Source organism: Plectrocnemia conspersa, unplaced genomic scaffold (genome assembly GCF_051122295.1).
Source record: "Plectrocnemia conspersa isolate PC_06_02 unplaced genomic scaffold, ASM5112229v1 ptg000002l, whole genome shotgun sequence".
NCBI classification, from domain to species: Eukaryota; Metazoa; Arthropoda; class Insecta; order Trichoptera; family Polycentropodidae; genus Plectrocnemia; species Plectrocnemia conspersa.
The window spans coordinates 112157-138045 of record NW_028277166.1 but is presented as its reverse complement, the minus strand read 5'-3'; the positions used below and the strand labels follow the sequence as shown (position 1 = coordinate 138045).

The 25889-nt window shown below is 32.8% G+C and overlaps 1 protein-coding gene across 5 annotated transcripts; it reads left to right on the top strand.

Annotated features, from left to right (window-relative positions):
- LOC148237208 (uncharacterized) lies at positions 1 to 25654 on the top strand. 5 transcript variants are annotated; one of them, XM_088181335.1, is made up of 6 exons: positions 1 to 102; positions 19749 to 19898; positions 20693 to 20797; positions 23694 to 23973; positions 24975 to 25199; positions 25262 to 25654. In XM_088181335.1, exons 2-5 carry the CDS (start codon positions 19779 to 19781, stop codon positions 25175 to 25177), a joined length of 708 nt encoding a protein of 235 aa, XP_088037461.1. In that variant the 5' UTR covers positions 1 to 102; positions 19749 to 19778; the 3' UTR covers positions 25178 to 25199; positions 25262 to 25654. The 5 variants fall into 5 exon arrangements, with proteins under 5 accessions (XP_088037461.1, XP_088037460.1, XP_088037464.1 ...); XM_088181334.1 differs by lacking the exon at positions 1 to 102 and adding an exon at positions 19533 to 19675; XM_088181338.1 differs by lacking the exons at positions 1 to 102; positions 20693 to 20797; positions 23694 to 23973 and adding an exon at positions 19533 to 19675.
- Positions 25655 to 25889: the final 235 nt, after the last annotated feature.

Genomic DNA, 25889 nt, shown 5'->3' with positions numbered 1-25889 from the left:
CTGCGCGCGCACTCCGACCGGTTCGGAAAAACTGACACTCGGTCGTCGTCGGCAAAAATCGGAAATTCCAACCTCCCCATTGGTCGGCCAATCGCAGATCGGGTGAGCGCTTTGTTTTTCCCGTTGCCGCGGCGACGTCGCAACCCTCCGCCCGCTCACCCCCGCTCACCGGCAAAATGGCGTCCTTTCAAAAACTAATTTTTCGCTTTTAAATAATGATGCAATGTTTACGGAAGTCACACGCGAGCAAAACAAATGTGAAATGAAATTCCTCGACGTTTTTCGTTCACGGTCCCTCGCGCTGCGCACACTTCTCGCGCTCGCTAAAAGCTTTCCAGGGCTAATGACGAATGTCGAACGACAGTTAATACATTAAGCATGTTGTCTGTTTTATTTTTATGGGTAATTATAAGAAGTATTAAAAGAGTGTTAAATTCGTATTATGACTAAGATGCGTGATTTTTAATATGCAATTCATATTATCTCTTTTAATATAATTTATAACTAATCAAATTGCCTACAATTAAGTAGTAATTTTCTATATAAATTCATCTGCATTCAGCATTTGAGTGACTCTTTTATAATATCTGTTGTGTAAACAATACTGCAAGATTATCATTACTGCAAGATATTATCATTACTGCAAAGAGAAAAAAAGCACAATAAAAAAACTCAATATAAGCGTGACCTTCAAATACACAGTATAAAGAGTACAGCAACTGTACTTAAGAGATGTGCAATAAAATATTGATTCTAAAGAAGAAGAAATAAATCTCTGTACCTACACATATAAAAACAGGTTCAAAGTAGAAAAAAGTGAAAGAAAAGGAAAATTTTTTTTTAATATAATATAACTTTACTTATCGAGAACAAAATCATATCAGTCAGTGCACAAAAACAGATATATGCAGAATATGCGTGATCGTTTAAAGCAATTAATATAAAATAAATCAATAATAATTCAAAAAACATTCAAATTAAAAATACACTAGACTAATAACAAATAAAATATTAATCTGGAGAATAGCAAAACAATACTGCCTTGTGTGCTTACACGTACCAGTTCCCGCCCCTCAGAGCGACCGACCAATTTCAGGGCAAAAATTTAAGAACACGCGGTGATCACTGACTATTAAGAATAAATATACTGCAAAAACGATCGAGCAAACGTCTTCACACATGAGACGCTTCGCGCATTAAAATAATATTTAAAAGGTTTTAAAGATGAACTAAAATAATTTTACCGAGATTGTAAAAATAAGGCACGATTAATCCGTTCAGCAATTCTGAGATATTAAAAAAATGTGTCTGGATCTGGGCGTTTATGTGTTTATTTTTGTTAAAAGAAAAATAGTTTATTACGTAACGATTTAGATGTGTTGGCCGTATGTGCGTCTGTAGGCGCTTGATTTTTGGACGTTGTGCTGGCTGGACCAGTAGATGCGAAGAGAGAAGCAGCTGCTTCTGCGATTTTTTCTGGTCTAAAATTGAGTATGACTCCTCTCAGTTTCAGTCCAAGCTGGAAGGCGCTTTAAGATCTGACGCCTTGAACTCCAATGTGAATATTCAAGTGTAGATGCTAGTAGTGTTGTAGTAGTACTCAGATGAAGAAGAAGTGCTGAGTGGTAGTTATCAGACGAAACGTCTAAGGGGAAGTGATTCCTGAGTTTTTTAAATCAAATTGCAGGTAAGAAATGTTTATATTGAAGATAAATCCAAATGAATTATTAATATTTTTTCAAGGTGGAGAATACTTAATTCTTTCTTTACACTTTGACTTTACTCATTATGAGGTTTTCACTCCGTGTCGATAAGACATGAACCAGCTTTTTTATGATTAATCGTATTGTAATTAGTGAAATGGTTCGAATAATGAACCCGAAAAAAATATTAAAAAAAACATATAGTCTAAAAGTTTTTATTAAAATATTTAATGATGATGTTAAAAATGCTTTAAAGAAAAAATATGAATCATATAACATATTTCGAATAATAAAAATAAAACGAGAATGTAGAAATATGGCAGTCTAAACTTTAATAATAGTTAAAAAAAATGGAATAAAAAGTTGATAGATGATACAAAAAATGACCCGAATAAGATGTGGAAAACAATCAAAGAATATTTAATCCTACTTAGAGAAACGACATAATAAATATGGAAATTGATAGAAATATGGGTTTAAAAAATCATCACATGATAGCAGACATTGAGAGTATAGAAGAGATTGTAAATTCAATACCTCAGTTCAATAAATTAGTACAATGTAAAATTTGGAGAATTTAAATAAAAGAAATTCAAAATATAATTTGTAAATTTAGAAAAAAAAAAACAAGTACTGATGAATTGAATGTAAATATAATTAAAGAAACAAGTAAAATACTGGAAACTAAATTAGATTATAAAGTAAATATAGCACTCTCTGAGGGAGAAATACCTGAAAATTGGGAGATTGCTACTATTATACCTTTACGTAAAATACAAAATAGTAAAAAGGTTGAAGAGATGAGAGAAATTAACACGTTGTCTTGTATGATAAGTTTTCAAACAATTAAAGGATTTTATTTCATAAAACATTATGTACAATAAGCAATCAGCATTCAGAGAAAAAGAAACTGCATTACAAGTAGTGATAAATTATTGATTATTTGGCCATGAATACGAACAAAATCATTGGAGCATTTTTATTGGATTTCGAGAGAGCTTTTGAAATAATGTTATAAAAATTATATAAGTAAAATAGCTTTAAGGTGGTTTAATAATTATTGAAAAAAGAGCAAGCAAAAAGTTAAAATAAATTAAGCTTATTTCAAGGAGAAAATAATATCTCACGGTGTACCGCAGGGGAAAAATTAGGACCATTGTTGTTATAAAATATATATTAATAATATAATTAATAATAATCTGTTTTTTAATTTAATGCTTAGGTGTAAATAACTTAAATAACGAATTAAGTATCATAGAAATATGGTTAAAAAATAATGTTCTTAAACTTAATGAGAATATAACTTAATATATGATTATTAATTATAAGGAAATGTTACATAATAATATAAAAATATGTATAAGTAGCTCTATTATAAAAATAGTTGTTAATATAAAATATTTAGGAGTAATTTACGATAAAAAATGAATTTTTACAAATTTTGACTAATACGAGAGCACAAAAAATAATTATCCCTTCTCAGAAGTAAAAAATCCACGTCAAAAGCAATAAAATCGTGCTGTAGCCGTTGCAGTGGGAACGCTTGTTACCGAGCGCTTGCGTTTGACGTGAATTTTTGACTTCTGAGAAGTGATAATTGTTTATGCGCACTTCTTTTAACCAAAATTCGATTTGAATATACTTTGATCAACACTCTTATATCTATGGGAGCAATATGCGAGATGTGAATTTTGTCTGTTCTTCTTCCGCTTATTTTCCATGAGAGATGAGTTGGCTTAGTTAGTATTTTGGACTTGCCATTATAAAAGTTCTAAAACTACAATATAATTGGTTTTAGAACTTCATTATATTAGGTTTGGGTATTTTACCAGTATATATTTATATTTTCGCTAGTAGTAATAACTACTAGCAAAAATATAAATTCACTGAAAAATACACATTCTTATGAAAGTGCGTTTTGATTATTGCGTGTAGGTTAGGTTTGGGTTTAAACAGACGTTTCGCAACTGTCAAATTGAGTTTCATGTGCATTTTAGATCAGCATTAAATTTCAATAGCGACTAACAGTTAAATTATATATGTTTTCGCTAGTAGAAATAAATATCTACTGATGAAAATGTATTCGAACTTCACTGAAATTTACCCATTCACTGTAACTTTTATTCATCACATGAAAATAATTAATTAGTTTACTAGCACCTGTCAAATAAATTGTATTTTCACTGGTTAACATATATATCTACCGGAGAAAATGTATTCCGATATGATTTAACAGAAATTACATATTTTAACAAATATTTTCGGGATTGTTGACAATACAGGTAACAGGATTATCGATCTATACGAGGTTGTTTCTTCGAGTGGTTGAGAAAAGAAATTATAGCAGATCACAAATTTGGATTCAGAAATCGCCATGGTACTATAGAGCAAGTCCATAGGATTTCAAAAAAAATCAGTAATGATTTTGAGGGCAAAAGATACTGCATTCATAGATATCAGTCAGGCTTTTGATAAAGTCTGGCACGATGGACTGCTCTATAAGATAAAAATAAATCTGCCGAACAAAATTTATAAAATATTAGAATCCTAATTAAAAGATAGATACTTTCGCATGAAAGTCAACGCGGAGTGCACGGAGCTGAAAGAAATTAAATCCGGAGTTCCACAGGGAAGTGTATTGGGACCGGTACTCTACTTAATATGTGCAGCTGATCTCCTAAAGATAGGTTCAGCAACGATAACAACATTTGCATACCATACAGCTGTGATCGCTTCTTATCATGATATATTGAAAGCGTCAGAAAATTGTTTATGAATAGACAGATTATACAAAAAAAAATGTATTTTTTTAAGAGATGATCCGAGAATTTCTGGTTTGGAATCAAGGACCATATTTAAACTTTTTCAGAGGGCGAGAGGGGGGGGGGCAAATGTTTGCCATTTTGATTTCATTATGATTCATAGTATCTCATTAAATGACATACATTTTTCTGGTCAAATTCAAGAGGGGCAAATGCTTCTCACGTACTCCCCCAAATATGTCGTCCTTGACTATCTTAGCAACAAAACACTTAACACTTTAAGTGCGTTTTTTAATGCTGATATAAGCCGTCAGTGATATAATGTACTATTTCTCCGTATTTGTTTTTTAAACATTGGTAATTCTTATAAATGTACAATTTATATGGAGTATTAATCGATATACCATTTCAGCGATTTCAGTGCGAATAATCAAAACCTCATGGAGCTTCACGCGAAGGTTAGTTCAAGGAAAACCTTGTTTACATCCTGATTCCGTCCGCGACATTGACTGAACAATTTTAAATAAAAAAGCGGCTACCGAACGAGTTCTAATTGGGCGACGCAATCTTTATGGATTTCGTTAATCGATCGAGGGCACTTTTGTATTTATCGCCGATTTAGACGTTGATTGCGCTCTCGACGATAGCTCGTCGTTAATTGCTCAAATTACAATAATAACCACCGAGCACTTTGATCCGATATGAGCGTTTGCTGGAAAGCCGTGACCTCTATTCGTGGATTTGCATGCCTTTCCGATCCGCAAATAGCGCCTCGGTTACGCAACGTCGGCGATAATTACGAACGGCTTCGACTTCTAAACTTTGACTCCGCGAAGAGGACGAAAGCCGGTCGAGATGTGCTCTATGGGAGCGTTTCCGTCGGCCTTGCGGTTGCGCAACCTACGCGTGCCGGTTTTGTTATGGCATTTCCTCGCGGATCTAATCGGTCGGATCGCGTAAAGAGAGGCAGCCGACGAAACCGAAAGCGACTCTCGCCGGCCGCTTTCCAAACGAGAGTCTGCCGCGCGACTCGCGACAGGGGTCGTCAACGCGGACGTTGTTTTTTTTCGGCGGCCAATGTCGTGGAAATTTAGCGCTTTGCATTGTCTCGCAATCCGACAAATAAAAAACTCAATGTCAAAATCAAACGTAATCGGCGCATCTCGAGCGGTACCGATTTCGCGGCACGCAACTTGCGTTCGATTTTGCGACGTCGCATGTTTTTATTTCTTACAAAAAACGCGCGAAAAACTTAAAACAAAAACAATATGAATAAATTGAGATAAGAGAATAATTTATTCCGGGTTGAGTAATTTCGTCAAGGTCGTTTTGCTGCAATAAATAATTCACGAAAATGAGGAAAAACGTAAGTTAATCATAAATTGAAAAAAAAAGAATAAACGACTTGAACAATAAAATTGTTTTTTAAATGTGATGAAATTTAAGAGACCGTATCTCTTTCCCAATTTGGTTTCTTGAATGAAAAAATCAATAAAAAAGAATATGAAATTATCGAATGAAGACAGTCATTGAATAATAACACTATCGTACTGATTGAAGCGTTCGTTGACCGAGCAAAAAATGTATCTATGGAACAAGGCGTCCATTTTTTTTATCGAAATGTCATGAGTTCATTCTGCTCTTTTAAATCTGTGTGTTATGTGCTTATCTCGATCTTACCAATAATACGATTGGAAAGCCATACTTATGTTTTTGTGATCTCCAAATATTTTTCATCTTTCGCCATTTATAATATATTTTAATTAATCGCATTAAAAATAATAAAATATATCATAAAAATTTAATCTCGTAAATAATGAGTCATAAATGTAAATGTTTTGCTGCAATTGGATCAACTTTTGCAAAAGTTTCCATTAGCTACATTACTGTTCTAAATTTCTTTCAATGATCCAAGTAATTGTCAAAATGATACGTTAAATTACGATACACCAATATTTTTTTGAGCATCGATCCTTATATTTTATATTAATGCTATTCGTAGCTGAGTAAAATCATACTATGATTAATATACGTCTATGTTCTCTATATACCGGTAATACCGGTATTACAAAATTAATTATTATTTGTTAAAAACGATATCTTAATGGCTTAGAGCTGAGAAAAGCACAAGCGTATACAATAAAATGATGCTTATTGTAGGGGATTAAAATAAGTAGTTTTATCGGGGTAGGATATCAAAGAAGAATAATATTATCATTTAAGTCCAAGGTGCCGAAATATCGGTATTACTACATATGCAAAAAATCTGCGCAAATTTAAAACAGAAATATTTAACATACGCGCCGTGTCAAAATAAAAAGTTTAACGATATCTAACAGTTCCCAGTTAACAGAACAACGACCTCGCCCCTTTTTATGATAGAAATGGCTGGCGAAGTGAAAACAAAATCAGGTATTGCATACATGAAATTATTTCGACTATACTTCTAATAGACTTTTTAAGCTTAATCGATTTTTTAAGCTTAAAATAAGTAAACAGTTTTGGGTCCATAACATGCGAGCTTGTAATGACTATTATTTGACGAGCTAAGCTGCACAAAGTATAATATAATGCTCTAATGAAATGCAGTTTCAATAATACTTTTGCGCTAAATGTCAACAGGGCAATCATACAATAATGGTTGGAGTTAAAATAGATTCGCAGCGTCAGTTTTTTTGGCATTGCAATAAATTGCAGTAACCCAAAAAGACAACGCCGTAAAATATGATGATCATCATCTCATTTGATTAATAAACCGCGTTCTAAAACTACTTACAAAAAACACTCATCAACGTTTTTGTTCAAAATAGGACCAATTAATGGTCAAGAACGAATTAAATTTAGATGCAGGCTAAAAGCAAAAGAAGTTATATATTATAATAATTGACTTATATAAGCTAACATATACATAAAAAATATATAACACAGTTTGTAATATAACATTTAGACTTTAATACAGGAAGGTGTTTTTAAATTACATTAAGGAAATATGTTACTTTTTTATTTTTACTAATCAGTAATAGACAATCGTCCTTGGAATATTATTATATAAATTTACACCTACATACAATACTCCTTTAACCGTACTCACTTTATTTTATCTTTCTACCCTTAAATTATTGCTATTTCTAGTATTAAAATTATAATTAGATATTCATTTTTAATATTGCTTCAACCTACAACCGTTTCAACTTTTCAATCGTATGTTAGCAACTAGTAAATATGTCTTAAATTAAAACTACTCTCGTTGCCATATTTTAATTTTTTAAAACATCATCATTGTTATATATAACTACAGTATTCTATAACATTTAATATTGTATTTAAAATTATTCATAAATAGTTTTTAATATTTATTGTATTTATAAATATTTTGATAATATTTTCTAGTAAATTAGTTTGTCCTTCAACCACCTTTATTTTACATATATTAAAATCGCTAAGCGTGGACCTCGGAGGGCGGTCATATAATAGTATTGTGTCGCGTCCTCTGTTTCTTCCGTAAAAGCCAGGATTGGGACACTCGCCAACTCCTCTCTGGTCTGTCAGCTCAATACAGTGCATCGAGACGTTGATATTTCTCGTGCATACGCGAGAAGTTGGTTCAGTTTGTACGGTACAATGAACATCTGTTGAGGTGATTTGTATCTGTCCTCTTTTTATTTATTTTAATTAATTTCTTTACACATTGAATACTGTGTGCACAAATTTGTGCGTTTCGTCATTTCAACTTCATATAAAAAGTTAACTGCGTAACTTTTTTATTTAGCACTTTAGGCACATATGTTACTAATACTATATTAATTATTATATTAAAAAAAATGATATACTAAATTCCAGAGGCTCAAAACTCAGGTAAAAAAAAATGATTTAAGAAAGTTTTTACATACACGTACAGTTTATTCTATGAATATATTCGTAATAGTGAAATCAGTTACTATTAAACTGTGAATCGTGTACTAATAAAATTTAAATGTTTTTAATTATATTTTAATTGTTTATGGTCAATATACGCGGTGATATACGCATGGCATTTAATCGTGAAATTTTTGTTCAATTTTTACGCAACATAACATGGCAAACAGATTTTTTTCGACTACATATTAACACATGAAAAACGCACAGCTGTCAGTACCTGCGAATACCAGACCCTACACTTTTTGGACTATAAATATTATTTTTGCTTCGTTCTCATTTTTTAAAAAAGGTTGAAATTAGACAGCAAAACAATTGCTTAGCTGTGCGAATTACAAAATTAATTGAAAGAGATCGCACGTGCGCGTCGGAGAGATATTAAATCCTACTTCTTCAACTAAATAACCGACTGCATCACAATCATTGTCACGCGATCGTCGTTAAAGAACGTATCCCCAAATATCAATAGATAAACTATACGTTTTATTAGCATTTATATGGTTTGATCGACATTAACCTCTATCCTCATACGAAGTATATATTTAAAATTCGAGTGATTATATTCAGTCAAATATAACAAATATGTGCATTAAATCAAAGGTAATGATAATTGTTATGTATTGTAAAAAGAAAAACTCACTTTTCGGCCTTGGAACCCTCGGGACTCAAAATTTGAAGATTTCATTACGAAGATTGTTTATATAGTTAAATCAACGTATTATTATAATCCTTACACACATTATGTACATATTTCATTTTCATAGTTATAACATACCTAATTAATTTGCAATCCGATTATTTATATTCAGTCAAATCGAACAACACACATGACAAAATAATGAAAATTATTGTCGCATAGCAAAATTATTTAAAACTGTTGATACGTTACTGTCGGCCATCTTGTTTTATATTTGAATGCTGATTTTTCATTGGTCGAAACAACAGAATTCATTACCGGCAAATTCAATTTTTATTATTATAATTAAATATATTTCCTTTGTTTACGTGTATTATTATATACCGAAGTTTATATTTAATATTTTCAAAATAATAGGAATAAAGGTAAGTTTTAAGTCTGTCTAAAGCAATTTAATATAGTTTTTTTGAGCATACCAATTTATAATCTATTTTTCTGCAGTGGCTGGGGTATAGGGTCACCGAAAAATAATTTACTAATTCATATTTTAAAAAGTCAAATAAATTGTTATATAGCAATGTTTCAATTTATGGAGGAAAAACATAATTTGCAACACCGGACGAAAACACTCATCGCCCACCATGGAAGCTTGAATCGCCCACTAGCGTTCGGTACGAATCAGGTTGACAACCATTGCTCTAGATTCTAAATGCTTTTAGACTTTCAAAGCCTTTTAAATATAGATATACTAACAGGGAGGTCGAGAGCGAGCCCGGGTCTTGGGATAACTTCTGGGCCTCATGACAAAAATTACATTATATTTATTCTTTAATTTCTTGAACAAATATCAATAGGTTTGAGTTAACCCTTTCTAAGCTACAAATAAATATAAAAATTAGTCACAAATCGCATGTAAATAAATAATAATAAATATGTAAGTGTATATACTTATTACTATAATACATATGAAAAAATTAAAATCATATAATTTTACTAGCACCTGCCTGATAATTTATATTTTCACTGGTAAAAATATATATTTAATGGTGAATTTGTATTCCAATATAATTTTACTAAAATAGCATATTTTAAAAAATATTTTCCGAATAGATTTGAGACTGTTTTTTTAGGGATAACCAGATAATCAGGGACGTATATTTCAACTTTTTTTAATATTTTAATTTTAATAAAATACATAGTATTTAATTAAATGACATTAATTTTTCTGGGCAAATTCTAGAGGCGCGTATTGTATAACATAATTTTAAACAAATAACAATATTGCTAAATGTGGGTTCAAGATTAAGTTGTTTTATTTTATTAAGCAACTGTATAGTTAAAATATTTGTAATTTCAATTTACACATCTTATATTGATTTTAAATGTATTATTTCTTCGAATAACAGCTCACTAAGATCATCGTTACATTTGTTTCGTATTTTTCGCCTTTTTATCCGAATCTCGTTGTCATTAAGTCGCGAAATAATCACATTAAACTGAATGCATTATTTATTTATTTTGCTGCATTAAATTAGTTGTCAAATTACCCATAATACAATATATAAAAAACAATAAATTTGAATAATTTAGCTTGTGTTCTTATTGATGTTTTGTATTCCATCTGAAAATTCAGATCAGATACCTAACTTTACTGCCACTAATTTACATTCGTTGAATATTTTCTCCCATGTCTAATATTTTTTAAAGGTTGAAAAAACAATAAAAATTCAACAATAATTTACCAATAAAGTTTAGCGCAAACGAAGTACTTCCTAGAAAGTGTAAGTAAAAATCTCTTTATTCAGAAGATAATATACATACAAGATAGATGTAGCCGGAACTAAAATGTTACTATGCTAAATTTATGCACTGTCCAAGGTATATTAATTATTATGTAAAGCGTTGTAGAGTCGGAAGAAGGAGCTTTCCGCGATGAAAGAACGTCGAACACGGTCGAACAGCTTTTCCACATTGCAAGGTACGAGAACCGCTTCCTTGGAACTTCTTAGACGTTGCGATGAACAAGAAGCAGATGTCCGAATACTTCAATTGAAATGAGATAAGAGTGAGACCCTTTGCAAAAGTTAAAAGAGTAGATTATTATAGAGATAATTGTTGTATTATAAGTACTCAATACCGAACCAGTTTTATTGCAAAAAATGTACAAAATGTCACTACTCTATAATCACTAATATTACACGTTATTGAAACGTTCTATATTTTAATAGTGACAATGACAGTGGGTCGCGCTTACGAAACCACTTTTTTTAGTGGTTCTGTTGATTATTTTTTGCGCCTGTCTTAGGGTTTATTTAGGTTTCATCTAAAAAAATCAATATCACTTTTATGTATGTATACTTTATTATAAAAAAAAACACTTTATTTACATACATAATGTATTATTTTGTTATTTTAAATAAAAACAAATGAAATATGTAAATATAATTATAAGTAGGCATGTTAGTTATGTAATAATTTATTAGTGTACGTTTTTCTCTCTTTACACTGTTGCTAATTGCGACGACAATTTCCTTAATTTCCTCATTTTATTTATACGCTGCGTGTGGTCGTAAACACAGCCGATTTACAGTTTCCTCAAGTGCGCTTTGTCGATAATTGTCCACTCTAAGTGAGACGTCGACCCTATTTTGAGGTCCGCTTTGCGGCGGGCGAACTTCAAGGATGCATTTCTATAAAAAAGACACGGGTCGTCGCCTCGTCGATTATTTATGGTTAATTATGCGATTGAATCCATAATAAACAGTATATTGCGAACAAGGCCGTTAACCTTGTTGCTGCAGTTTCCATCGTGACGCAACGCGCAAAAAGTGAAAGACACATCTTCTCGGTCGGTTGCGCAAGTGGAGTGATGCAACTCGACTTAGAAGCTATAAAAATGGCAAAGTTCGCTTCCTAGTCGAGCGAAAAATCGAAGGTCTCGGGCGATTCGGCTTCGCGCGAGAGAAGAAAGCGCTAATGCGTTCCGAGAGGAAGAAAGCGATCGCGTGTGCACTTTTATTAGCACCGCGTGAGAAAAAGCCGATATTCATTTTCACACCCGATCGATTCGTTCGCGGAAAACAGGAAAAACACACGCCGTTTTCCTGCACAATAAGCTTTTGCAATCGCCAGCTCGCATATCATTTTGAAAATAAACTCGATTCGATCGACTGTTAATATTTATCCACTCGACGGTCGAGAACCAGAAGCGACGTTTCAAGGATTAAACGCTCGACCGACTGGTTATTTGAATTCTTCAAGATGCTTTTAAAAATGCGGCAATATAATCAATCGGTCGAATACAATGTGTTAAATTAAACGCGTATCGTTTGGCAATCGAGATTGTGCAGTACCTGTGTTAATAGTTCAGATTCGACTATTCGATTTAAATCGGACGTTTCGTATTCCATACTACACACAAACGTGATATTGATTCTCTTGAACGACGTTGCATAATCAGAACGTATAAATACATACAAAACAAATCAACTATTAAAATAAAAGCAAAATATATATAAAAAATATGCATTAATTAATTATAACCGCGACTCAACAAATTGCAAGCGAATCAACAAATTAAAGTTGCAAGTAGCGGATAATTCGTGATCATGACCGGAAAATTACGGCCAAAATATAGAACACAAGTAAGTGAAAATCGCGATGAATCCCGAGATTTCTAAAATAATTATAGTCGCGAAAATCTAAAAATCCACACACACACACACACACACACACACACACACACACACACACACACATATATATATATATATATATATATATATATATATATATATATATATATATATATATATATATATATATATATATATATATATATATATATATATATATATATATATATATATATATATGGTTAATATTTCTAGGAGTCGGATTACTCCGCGTACTTTTTTGATTCCGTGTGGAATCATGGTCCCTACGTTTCGGCCAGATTCGCCCAGCCATCCTCAGGGGAAAATTGAGAATATGAACAAACGTAGGGACCATGATTCCACACGGAATCAAAAAAGTACGCGGAGTAATCCGACTCCTAGAAATATTAACCAAATATTTCTCCGCGAAAACGCATTCAACCACACATATATATATATATATATATATATATATATATATATATATATAGTCGCAAATAATTCGTGATCATGGCCGGAAAATCACGGTCGAAATATAGAATCCAAGTAAGAAAAAATCGCGATGAATTCCGAGATTTCAAAAAAATATATGTGTATATATATAGCGAAATCAATATTTATTTATTAATTTATTAATTTATCATGCAATCGACCTTTTTATAGTTGCATTATAAACTTGCATATGGAGTTTATGCAAGAATGAGTGGTTTTATATTATTCCATGTTGGAATGAAACAATAAAAATCACGCAATTTTTGAGACACTCGAGCGGAGAATACTTTTTATAGTTTTACTTTTGTTATTATGCAAATGCTTGGTAATTATAATTGAATGCATGTTACTGTTGTAAAATGAATGTAGCATTCTAGAGTTTTAATTATTAATATTCCTATAAATTAAAAAAAATCATCAGTGAGGGAAAGGAAATGATAATATGCGTTTTGAGTCGACCTTCATCTGCCGTTTTATTTGTGGTTATTTTTATATCAATGTAAGCGAGTTAAAGTACTTGATCAACTATATAGTATGTTTTCCATACGACTTGCTTAAAACTTAATTTATAATAAAAGTACTTTGAATAGCACGATCATATCTGTTACCGCAACACCTCGAAGTTATCGATTTGTAGTTCCCAAGCTTTACAATAGATGCGTTAATTATATAGTTCGTAACAGTGGCGTTACGCGGCGCGAAATTGACGCTTTCGCTCGTTTATTGTCTAATCGATTGAATAAATGCGGATGTGGTCGTTTTCAGATTCGATCGAATATATTGAAAACGAATTAGAGGCAAATGAAGCAAAAAGTGAAAGGCAAGTGCGTATTATTATGTGTGTCAGATTACATTGTTTACGTGTTTATAACATAATATGCACACTTACGTTATGTTAACTAAATTTATTACGAAACCGCGCATTGACATTAACCAACATTTATTAATTAATCCGTTCGCGTTAATGTCGTTTCCCACATCTTTTTTACTGTATACAGTTACAAAATGCATCGTTTTTATAGATACCCTTTACGAAGCGCCGGAAAAAATACAAATTTGCTGAATAATTTACATTAATTGCGTTATGAAATTTTCGACACGTATAAAGAAACTTTGCACCCACAGCTGTCTAATCTCCGAGTGCATTTTTGCAACACTCGCATTTGGGACGAGTTGCCGACTTTGTGACGGGCGCTCTTGTAATTTCAACAATTTATTGTTTTTCTGTATTTTTCTTAAGTAGTAAGTACGCTGATATTATTTTACAATAAATATATTATTTCACAAAAAAAATAAAATTTATTTTATAAATATATTATATATACGATTCAATTTTTTGTTAAAACAAATGGTTTTAAAATATTTTTAAAATACTAAAAAATCAATTTTGACTAAATTTTTATGATTAAATATGATAGATAATAATGCATTGTACATCTTGAACTAATTTAAAATTAAATTGTAGACTTGATATAATAATTTAAAAATTTTAAATTAAGAAAATTCATTGAAATGATGAATGTTAATTGTCCTGGCTTTTGTGTCAGGGGTTTTTATTTTTATATAAGAGAATTTTTTTTTTGTTAATAAAATTAAATTAAATTACAGAATGTGTGTTTATGTTATGGTCTCACATTGACAATTACAGGCCAATAGCGTTGCTATCAGCGCCTGCAAAATTATTTGAAATTGTATTGCATTAATACATTTTTAATCATTGTACAATAACGATAAAATAATTATATTTATTTTTTTCTGTTTCTTTAATATGATTTTTAATATAGGCAATACAATTATTTTAAATTTGCCAATTCTCAAAAAGATTTTTTTTTATTTAAAATAAGCTATCGCATATAAAATTTGCTAAGATCATACGATTGTAAATGAAGTATAGTCGAACATTATGCATCTGAATCAATTAGCTATGTTCATAATTTAATATGTAAAAGAATTCTATAAACATAAAGATCAGGTCATATTATTGTTTGTTTTGTGTAAAATTACGCGTTAATAATTGAAAATATCAGAGTCAAATTTACCATTATATTTTTATTTTTATTCTTTGGCGAGAGTATATTATTTTCAGTATCGCAATAAAAGCTTAAAATAACCCGCAGTCTGACCTCGTGCCATGAAGCTACTGACTCGTGACTCGTATGTGCTCAGTTTACTGCTAACGTGTTCAGTAATTTTCATCTCAAACGATATACATAGGTATATTTATTACATTTATGATGGGATTAAACACGATTACAATAATTTGCTAAAAAGATTATTTAAAATTACAACACTTTAATTTGTATCGTGTATTAAAACCGGCGATAAAAATCAACACCGAATAATATATTTAAACCAACTAATTGCAATCTCAATTATAAAGTGAAATCTCAATCAAATAAAATGTCATGGAAACATCTTAAAAAAACTATTGACTTACACAAATCGATAATTGTGAAATAAATGTATGTCGAAGCAATTGTTGAAAAAATAATTATAATGATTGTAATTTTTAAGTTAGATAAGTTTTCGCTTCGTTGATTGTCAATGCGCTTCTGTACACTGTAAATTATTTTTAAACACGCAACAACTCGACGAACTTAACCCTTTACGAGATTGCGATCTTAATTGCAGTTATCCTTTCTAGCGACTGAGTGTCGCGCCGTTTTATAGCATAATAGGTCGTTACGTTACATTATCGTATAAAGTGGCCGATGATTTGCTGCCATTGAGCAATAACTTTTTTACACTATTGTACGCGCACCTAAAAATATTTAAAACTAACTATCGATATAGAAAAAAATCAATTATAATTACATCATCGTTATAAAATGTACACTTTTGAACGGGCAGTAATGCGGAATTTACCGACGTTCGCTTTATTTTGTATTTAAAATGACATAAATTACTATTCTAAGGTCGAACTTTTTCAACTTCACGATAAGATGTTTTTTCACGCCTTGTTATCGGTATATAGGTATCTCTTTTTTCGATCGTTGCTAAAAAATCATTGATTGCATTTAAATTTGAAAGTAAAATTTTAGATTTACGATAGATCAAATTAATATAATTGAAAAATAAAGCTACTATTATATTTGTCATTGGACGTTTTTTACGTCGCGTTATTACTATCTGTAAACAAAAATAAATTTGCACTAAACTGACGAGATATACATATGCTTGACATTTTTTTACGTTAATGCGTTACGATCGTTAATCGGGCAATCTTATATAACCTTAGCGTAGTGTAAAATCAATTTACTAAGCTTGAAAAACAGCAACGATAAAATATCTGCAAATAATATTTTTTATAGTTATTAGAAATAATTTATTGTACTTATCTTATTATGATGAATATTTTTTTTAATAATAACAGCAAAAAATAATAAAAAATATGTTTAAATTATATTTTTATTCTTAAAGTTTTTTATGTTATATTATTTTTAGATTGTTATTGCGTATTAATATATATTATGTGTTTTTATATTAAGAAATAGATATTCTATATTTTTTTAAATTATAATTTCAACCAAAACATATAGTTTTTTAATTTTAATTAATTTGTAAATCCCCAGACGCAAGACTTATATGCTAGACGACTATGAATATGTTTAATATAGTCTTATACGATAATATATTATGTAATAAGTAAAGTAGACCAAAGTATTTTATATTATTACTTTTGCAATTACAGAATTATTTACAGTGATTGTGCTATCAAATTTATCGTTAAATATCATATAGTACAATTTTTTTGTCAATTATTAGTTTATTCAATCTCATCCTTTCACTAATATGGATCAAGTCACTCTGTATATCTTCGTATGTCTTAGAGCAAGGGCGGGCAAATCTTTTGGCTGCCGGCTACATTAGGGATGAAAATTTGGCCGCAGCCCGCATTAAAAAATTGTTCATTTTGTGTTAGTCAGGAGGGTTATTTTATAACTTTTAAAAGTAATATTTTTAAAACGAAATGTATTTTTATTCTGTAAAAGGAGTTTAAAAAAAATGTTTTAGACAATATTATCAGATATTTATCAGTGTTTTTATTAAATTTTAATCTAACATAAAATAACAAAAATGTAATTATAATAATGATATTCACATACATATAAACGAATATAACATTGAACTTACAATAAATTTATTTTTCGAAAAAATTACCAGAATTAAATTTTAAAGAATATTTTTTTTTTCAGAAAGTATAATTTTTTTATTGCGAAAGACATAAAAGGTGAAAAAAATTAACAATATACATATTAATTGTTATAACAAAACATAGAATTGAAATAATGATATTTACATTAATTTTTCTTTAAACCGAAAAACTACCAAAATTAACTAATTCCATTTTTTTGTACATACAGTTCTTATATTGTATAATATATAACAAAGAAAATAAAATTTTAAACAAAAGAAAAATATATCATTTAAAAAATTGTATAGAAAGTTTGTAATGTGTATATGTAACAAATGTAATAAAAATATTTAAATTTACATATTCACACACACACATTGGATTTGAAATAAAAACATTTTTTTTAATTAAGAAGAAAGTTGTGAATACTAATAATAATTTAAATACATAATTTAACTTTTAAAGTTAATTCTGCCAAAATAAAATTTATTTTATGTGCTATACACCTAAAAAGATATAAAATTAAAGGAATGTTTTTTTCTTTTTATTATATTTAATAATGTTTATTAAATTATTTTATAAAATAAATTCATTCAAAATGGTATGTATATTATCCAGAAGGAAAAATGGTAATAATGTAGAAAAATAATAATTCACAGTAGTATTATATTGCCCCATTTTAATTATTTTGCAACAGTATTAGATATGCTTAATAAGTTAGATAAAATGATGTTGCAAAAATTACAAAATATGGCAAAAAGAGCAGTTTTAAATAAAAATAGTATGATTGATATATTGGAATGGGTAAATGTTCAAGGAATAATGAAGATTAATGTTCCAGTATTTATATGTAAGTTATAAAATATTTTGAATTTGATTGTTTTGATTAATCTCTGGGATGTTATTAAAAAAAATCAAATCAAAAGCAATTGCAAGATCCTACTATAAATTTCACAGAAGCAGTAACTTATCTTGAATCTCTGGATATTGAATTGTTCAAAATTCGCGATGATTTATGCAAAAATATCTAAAATAAAATAATTAGGTGACGTGTAAGAATGCCTAGAGAAATATTATTTGATGAAGAGCGTGTTATGAAAATTGCACTTGACCGATTGCAACGAAAAATATCAACACAAATAATGTAAGCAAAATGTTAGGATTTTTGCTGGATTTCGAAACTCTTTTTTATAAAATAGATGAAAATAAACTATGGCAAAATTGCATGAATTTTGCGAATTTCTACGACACAGACGTCGATGGATTTTTTTACAGAAATCGATGACTGTAAAATGCTGCTTACTACTCGTAGTGCAGTATTACGTAAAACTCATTTGGATCTTCTTACTTTTATTGTGTCATATGCAAATGATGTATTTATAAATCTTGCCATTTTACTGCACTTTAAACTATTGCAGTATCGATTGCAAGTTATGAGAGATAAGTCAAAAAGTTGAAGTTTATTTTGACATATTTGCGAGCTTAAATGGGACAAGATCGTCATTTAACTCTTCCTAGCTTAAAAAAAAATTGAATCATCAAAATCAGATTTTTTTTTCTTAAAAAATATGGTATTTTTTATGTTTGTCTTATCGTATTGGCTTTTTGGTGTTTTTCTACTTTATGTGTTATTTATTTTGCTCTAATTTTTAAATGGATATTTATGTACAACATTTCTTTCATCTTCCCAGTGGTTATGGATAATGTTTGGTAACTATATTTACTATAATTCAATACGATTATTTTTTTCTATTTTTTTATCTATGATTTGCCTTAATATAAATATTGCATTTACTGTTAAAAATATTTAATAATACATTCGATTTTTCTGTTGTGAAAATTTATGTCTGTAATATTCAAGAATTTTTCACATAATGAAGGCATTAGAAAACTGTGAAAAAAATAAGGGAGAGTGAGAACTTGATAGATAGATAAAAAATCACATTTAGAGTCAACTGATGATATTTAAAGAAATTGTAGGGATAAGTTACGACATACGATCGTATTTGTATTGAAAAAGTTAACACAATAATATACCAGAAAAGAGTTATTTAGTCACCGGTGTGCGAAAATGTGGCTTTCGGTTGCGAGTGGCGGACGGAAAAGCTCCGACGCGATTTTCCTAGACGCAGGCGCTTCGGCTAGTAGAGTCGAGTCTCCTAGGAGGATCGGGGCAGCACACAGTCGAGGAGGTGTCCGCGAAGGCTCGCTCGTGGTCTCTCAATCTGCGGCTCGAGTTGCGACCCGAATACCGGTCTCGACCGCGCATATCCGAGCGGTTGGAGAGCGCTGGCCGCTTGCCGTCCTGCCTCGCTTCGATCGGATCGCTTTTCTCTCATTCGCCGTCGGACGCTCGTCGCGGTCGCATCTCTAGTGTACGATAAACAGTCGCATTCGTTCACCCCCTCCGCGCCCGATAGCATTAACGGACCGCTTTGGCTGTTTCAGCATCCCGAAATCAATCAGTGAGCCTCCGCCATGTGGACGAGTCGGCTCTGTCTCCTGCTGCTGGTCGCCGCTGTGGCGCAATCGAACGCTTTTCCGAGGACCAAGCGACAGGCCGAGCTAGAAGAGGGTGAAAACCCGTCCTCGATTAACGTGAGTGGGTACTTAGAACGGCGGTAGAGGGTCGGCGACGGCGCAAGGTTGCGCCATTCGGGGTTCGGCGCTACCCCGCTCGTCGGAGTCTCTTCGCTCGCTGCTATCCGTGCGCGAAAAGAATGGATGTTTTACTTTTTTTATATTGAGAGTTATCATAAGACATGCGTACTGTCACGTATTATTTTACTTTTTCTCTAGGATCGATATTAACGGAGTTATATAGATGCGAGATGGCGAATCGGTCAAATTTTCAGAATAGTATTGTATCACTCGCATGTGTAATAGATAAACTTTTGAACGAAAATTTTCCGGAAGTTGCTACACCGCGATAATTTCTGAAACAGGTAGTATTTTGATCAAAAGTCTACGCAATAATTAGCATAGGCGAAAAAGCCTTATGCATACGCATCGTTTACGTAACGCGCGACTTTCTCCCGAATTCGGCGGCGCAATCGAAGCGGTGACCTTGCAGCCCAGTAGGTCACGGTGCTGAATCGTCTCTAACATGTCGCTTAATTTATGCCCGACTGCGCAATCTCGCGTCGCCGAATCGGGCGACGGCTTCGATCCCTTTCGCTGAATCGCGCGCGGGGTGAAAGTCGCCGCCCCTTCGCGGCCGCTGACTCACTCTTTCGCTCCGTTCCGAAACGGCGGCAAGGTTAACCGGTCCCAACTGGGTTACCCGCCGGAGTAGCTTAAGTACGAAGTGAACGGGAACTCGAAGGTGCAACGTTACGTAAGGTTCGTCGGCCTCCGAAGAAAGCGAAAGTCAAGTCCGTTTGCGCTTGCAGGAGGAGGCGACGGTAGACGGCTTCGACAGGGACAAGCGGATGCTGGAGGGCGCGACGCAGGCCAAGTACGGAGTCAAGAACGCGCTGCTGGGATTCGTCTTCGGGGTAACCTAAAATCTTTCTCGTCCTCTCGCAGGTCTCGCGACGAATTGGCCCGTTTCAGTTTCAGCGTCGAATACAAAATATTATATACATATATATATACATTTCTCTCTAGGAATGAAACTAGATTAATTTAAATTTTGGGAAAGTTTGAGTCTTCCTAGACAGAATCGTAGATTTAAATTTTACGAAACGCGCAATACTTCTGTCGAAATCTAATTAGAACGCCCTCATTAATTAGTCGAAAAATTTTCCGTCAAGAGTTCATAAGTTGACCTTAAAATTCAACAACAAGTAATATTCTCCGAAGGTCGTTCGAAGTCGCGTCGACCTCGGCAGTGGCGGTCATGCCCTAGGGCAACGTTACATTTCTCTCAAATTATTAAATCGCATTCCCTTCAAAATTCACTTAAAATCACACATAACGATAATGATTTTTAAGAGCACTAGTACTTCGTGTAAACCATTTGGGAACTCATCGACACTGACCTCGCTCAGTGAAGACGATATGTAATAGCACTTTAAGAAAGAGGTCTAACCTCGCTGCAATTTTTTTAGCACCGTTAATGTGCTGCTAAGATTTGTAGGTTTTTTGTCTTTAATGTCACATAGTCACATAATCAATTACATGCTTTTTAAATTTAAGTAAAATACATTATTTTTTCAATAATGTGTTGTATACTAATTGTATTTTAAACTATATTTTCAGGCTTTAGCTTATATTTATTTTTGTATGTAAATATGCATTTTTGCTTATTTACTGTATTATGGTTTTGATTTATTAGATTTAAAATGTAGCGTATAATTGTGTAAGGAAAATTTTTAATCAAGTTTAAATAATTAATATCATGACAATTAATGTAGCAAAAAATGCATTTATCAGCGAAAAACAAATTATAGGAGTAGAACGCTCGTTACCGAGTGTTCCCACTACAACGGCGCCGACACGATTTTATTGCTTTTGACGTAAATTTTTCACTTCTGAGAAGTGATGATTGTTTTTTGCGCTCTCCTATTGGTCAAAATTTAGTTTAGATGCGCTTCAATAAATTTGTAATACTATTATAAAAATGAGCATTAACTCTTTAATATAATTACACATAGTTTTTCAACATTAGTGTATATTTGTTGCATTTAAAACTACATTTTTAGGCTCTAGATTATATTTATATATTTTTGTGTAAATATGTATATTTTGATGGCTTGCTTCATTTGATTCGAAATGCAGCATATATATATAAAAGTATAGTTACTTTTATTTTTGTGAAAAAAAATTGTAATCAAATTTAAATATAGCAAAATAATCAATATCATTAAAATAACTTCAACATCAACAAAAATGCATTTATCAGCAAATCATGACATACAAAATTACAAATCAGAAATATTTTCATAGCGCTTTTCAACTAAGCTTTAAACGGATTTAAATTATATAACTTACATATCAAAGCAAAAGCTTTACAAAACAACGAGTTTTTCATAAAGTGAATTGGAAAAATAATTATCGTCCACAATTTACTAGCGCATCAATATTTTATATAGACTCTAGAATCTAGAACAGGAAGTTTTTACTATGACAACGATTTGTAATCAATGAGTATGGAATGAAGTATATTAAAATCAAATTTTGGTCAATAGGAGAGGGCATTTTATTTCTTTTAATTTAAAAAATCAAAAGCTCAGTTAATATATGCTTAAAATAATAATATTATTATAAAATAGTTGTAGTATGAGCATTAGATATCTGAGCGTTCACACAGTAACGATTTTATTGCTTTTGATGTGAATTTTTGCGGGTCAAAAAATCAATTGCGTGCAATACGCATAAATAATTTATAGCCTACAAATGATCGCCAGGCAATACATATAATTTATAAAATTCAATAAATTAATATTTAAATATGGTATATATGTATATACAAATAACACATAAATGAGGTCCAGCAAATTTATCGCACACAATTCACCGTCAGCAATTAATCGCTAGCAGCTTTACGCCGCGCGTTAATTGATCGTTAAAACAATTTATAGCCTACAAATGTTCGCTAGCATATTTTATCGCCAGGCGATACATACAATTAATGTAAATTTATTGGTAATTTTAAATTAAAAATAAAGTGCTATTTTTAGCATCAATAAATACATTGTAACTGATATTGCTCAGTGGAATTTAAAATCAATTGTTTCATACATTTAATTGACATAGTTGGTGAAATTATACAGTTGCGAAACGTTCATTTGTTGTTCAAACCCAAACCTAACCAAATGAAAATTCTAAAAATAAATATAGTTTTTGAACTTCTATAAGATAATTCCATTTGACAGTTGTTGTTCTGACCCAGTGGCGTAGCTAGGGTATGTGCTGCCCGGGGCAATCCTTAAAATTGCCATCCCCCCCCCCCACATACATTTTTTTACAGGGTCATAAAATCAGCATTTCTTAAAATATTAAATTGATTATTGTTAAGCCTCTTGCTTTTCGTAGATTTACATAAATTTTAGTTTATTCAGGGTTAAGAATCACACTAGAAGATTCCATCGCGAATATGCCGCCCCCAAGCAAGTGCCGCCCGGGGCGGCCCGCCCCTCATAGCTACGCCACTATTCTGACCACAGAACAGAATTTAATTTAAACGTCTTAAAATACGTCATGCTTTTAAAAAAATAGACTCGTTATACAGTCAATATTTTTTTGAAATTGTATAAGCTCATATAAATTGTTAATGCGATCAATTGTAAATTGCTAGCGATTAATTTCTGGCGGTTAATATTCCTAGACTTCTATTAGGGCTAAATTTTCCATTGATAAACTGAAATTTTGGGTTGATTCGACGCGAGAGAGAGAGGTGAAGTCGAACCTGATGCGACGCGGATTGAGATGATTTTTTTGAACCTGTAGAAAATCAATCAGCTGATCGACTCCAAGACAAGGTTCATCAACCAGCTGGACAAGCAGAACATCGAGAAGAACAAGATGTACGGCATCGAGTCTCCGGGCTCGCCGACGGCCGCTCTGGGCAACGCTCTGTCGTCCTTCATAGGACCCAAGATCAACCTCATCTCGGGGGCGCTCGGCAGTCTCAGCGGCGGAAGTTCTAGCGGCGGGGGTTCCGGCGGCGGTCTGGGCAGTCTGCTCAGCATCTTCACCGGCCTGTCGTCGTCCAGCTCGGGCCGAGGCGGTGGGAGTCTCACCGTGTCCGATTCCGACTCGTCCGACTCCACCGACGACGACGACGACGATGACGACGACAAGCAATAGGCGGTTCGAGCGATTCGACCTTCGCTCCGACCCGTCGCCGTTGTATAAAAATTAACTACCGATTCTAGGGTCGACGACGCGACGCTCGAATCGCTGCGATCGTTTATGCTGTATTTATGTGCATTCTAGACGAGGGGCGGAGGACGGAGCATCTCCCCACTGCGCTCTCCCGGCGCTCGAAGCGGTGCCGTCCGAACGCTCCGTCCTCCGCGCCCTCGCCCGCTTAGAGATCTTCTTATCAAAGTTACCAAGTTGTTACCTTTGTAAATATTTAAGTTTGTATAGTATTTTATTGTAAATTGTCGTTTTTGTATCTTTGTATTTATGCACGTATTTAGTCGTATTGTATATGCATCCTTCTCTCCTCTCTTACTCTTGTACTCTATGAGCTATACTTCTGTATTTATTTGTGACGAATTTTCCGCGCGGACTGAAATAAATTATTATTTTTAAACGTAGTTTTCTTGACCTTTCCTACCTATGTAAACATGTAGCGTAGTAGCATGAAATAATTAGAGTAGCGATTAGACAATAGGCGTACGATAGTAGACGTTGCCTCGCTCGTTGATGAATTTCGGCGCAAAGCGAGTATTTAACGAGACGTTTCGCAACGCGAGAACTCGTTCTAGTGGCGACGTATGTCGAAATCGCTAATCGATCTCGAGAGTGCGGAAGCGCGGACAGAATCTGCAATAATTCAGCGAGCGAACGTTAGTAAACAAAAAACGGAGGTGTCGCAACGTCTCGAGGCGTACGCCTTGTGCAAATATAGTCGAACGGTAAGCCCTTTTTCGATGGAGTACTATTGAAAAGTTTATCGCGAGACGATTGCACTTACAAGTATATTATGGTCGTGCCTGCCGAAGCGTCGGTTAAATATTTATAAAAAAGAGAGTACAGATCGGAATTGGATAATTGCAGAATACGTCGCCGCCCCCTCCCCGCAACCTCAGCAGCAAACAGTCTACACGCAGCCTCCGCAGCAGGCAAGTTACCCGCCGCCCGCAAACTATCAGGACTACCACTACCGAAGACATCCCCGTGTTCGACCGGAACAAGGTGAGCCTGCAGTTCCCGGGGGAGCTGTTTGGGCCATCCGTGTCCCTGCTAATTCGATCCACTAAGATCGTCGGCAGCGTCATCCAGGTGAGAGAGTAAGACGCGTCGGACGCACATACCAGATCGCTAAGACTGAGTTTTCGTTTCAGAACTCGGCCGAGCGCTATCGCACGTTCTTAGGTCTATTCAGGCCGTTCTTCAGAGGCGTCTTCGAAATCAAAGGACTCGACCCTCCCGTCACCACCGTCAGATCCAGAGTGACCACCGTCTCCACCACGGAATCCACTTCGTTACTGAACAACGAAATTAGGCGATGATCGCCGCTGTCGTTCTAAATTTAGTGCCAAAAATAAAGCCACTAGCAAATCGGCCATTTATTTATATTCATACTTCGAGACTGTTTTACATACTTGTAATTAAAATTAATTAATCGCACGTCACTTAGCGTTAGGGGTGTATTGTTTTCGTTGTGTATATTATTTATTGACGGATAATTACTTTTATACGAGAGTTTATAATAAATGTTGAAAAAAATACAAAAATGCCTTTTGATCGGAATGAAATTTTTAGTAATTAAAATCCGCTCTTTTCTGATATATTTTGCACGTTCAGCAAAATCTATCTAATTTTATAGTGTCCGATTGCAGTGTAATATAAATATAACATCACAACTAGAAACACGTTTTTTTAGAATATTTGCTATATTCTTGAAAAATATGGTAGTATTTACTATTTACAAATAAAGAAATATCCTTAACCTTACATTACTTCATTATC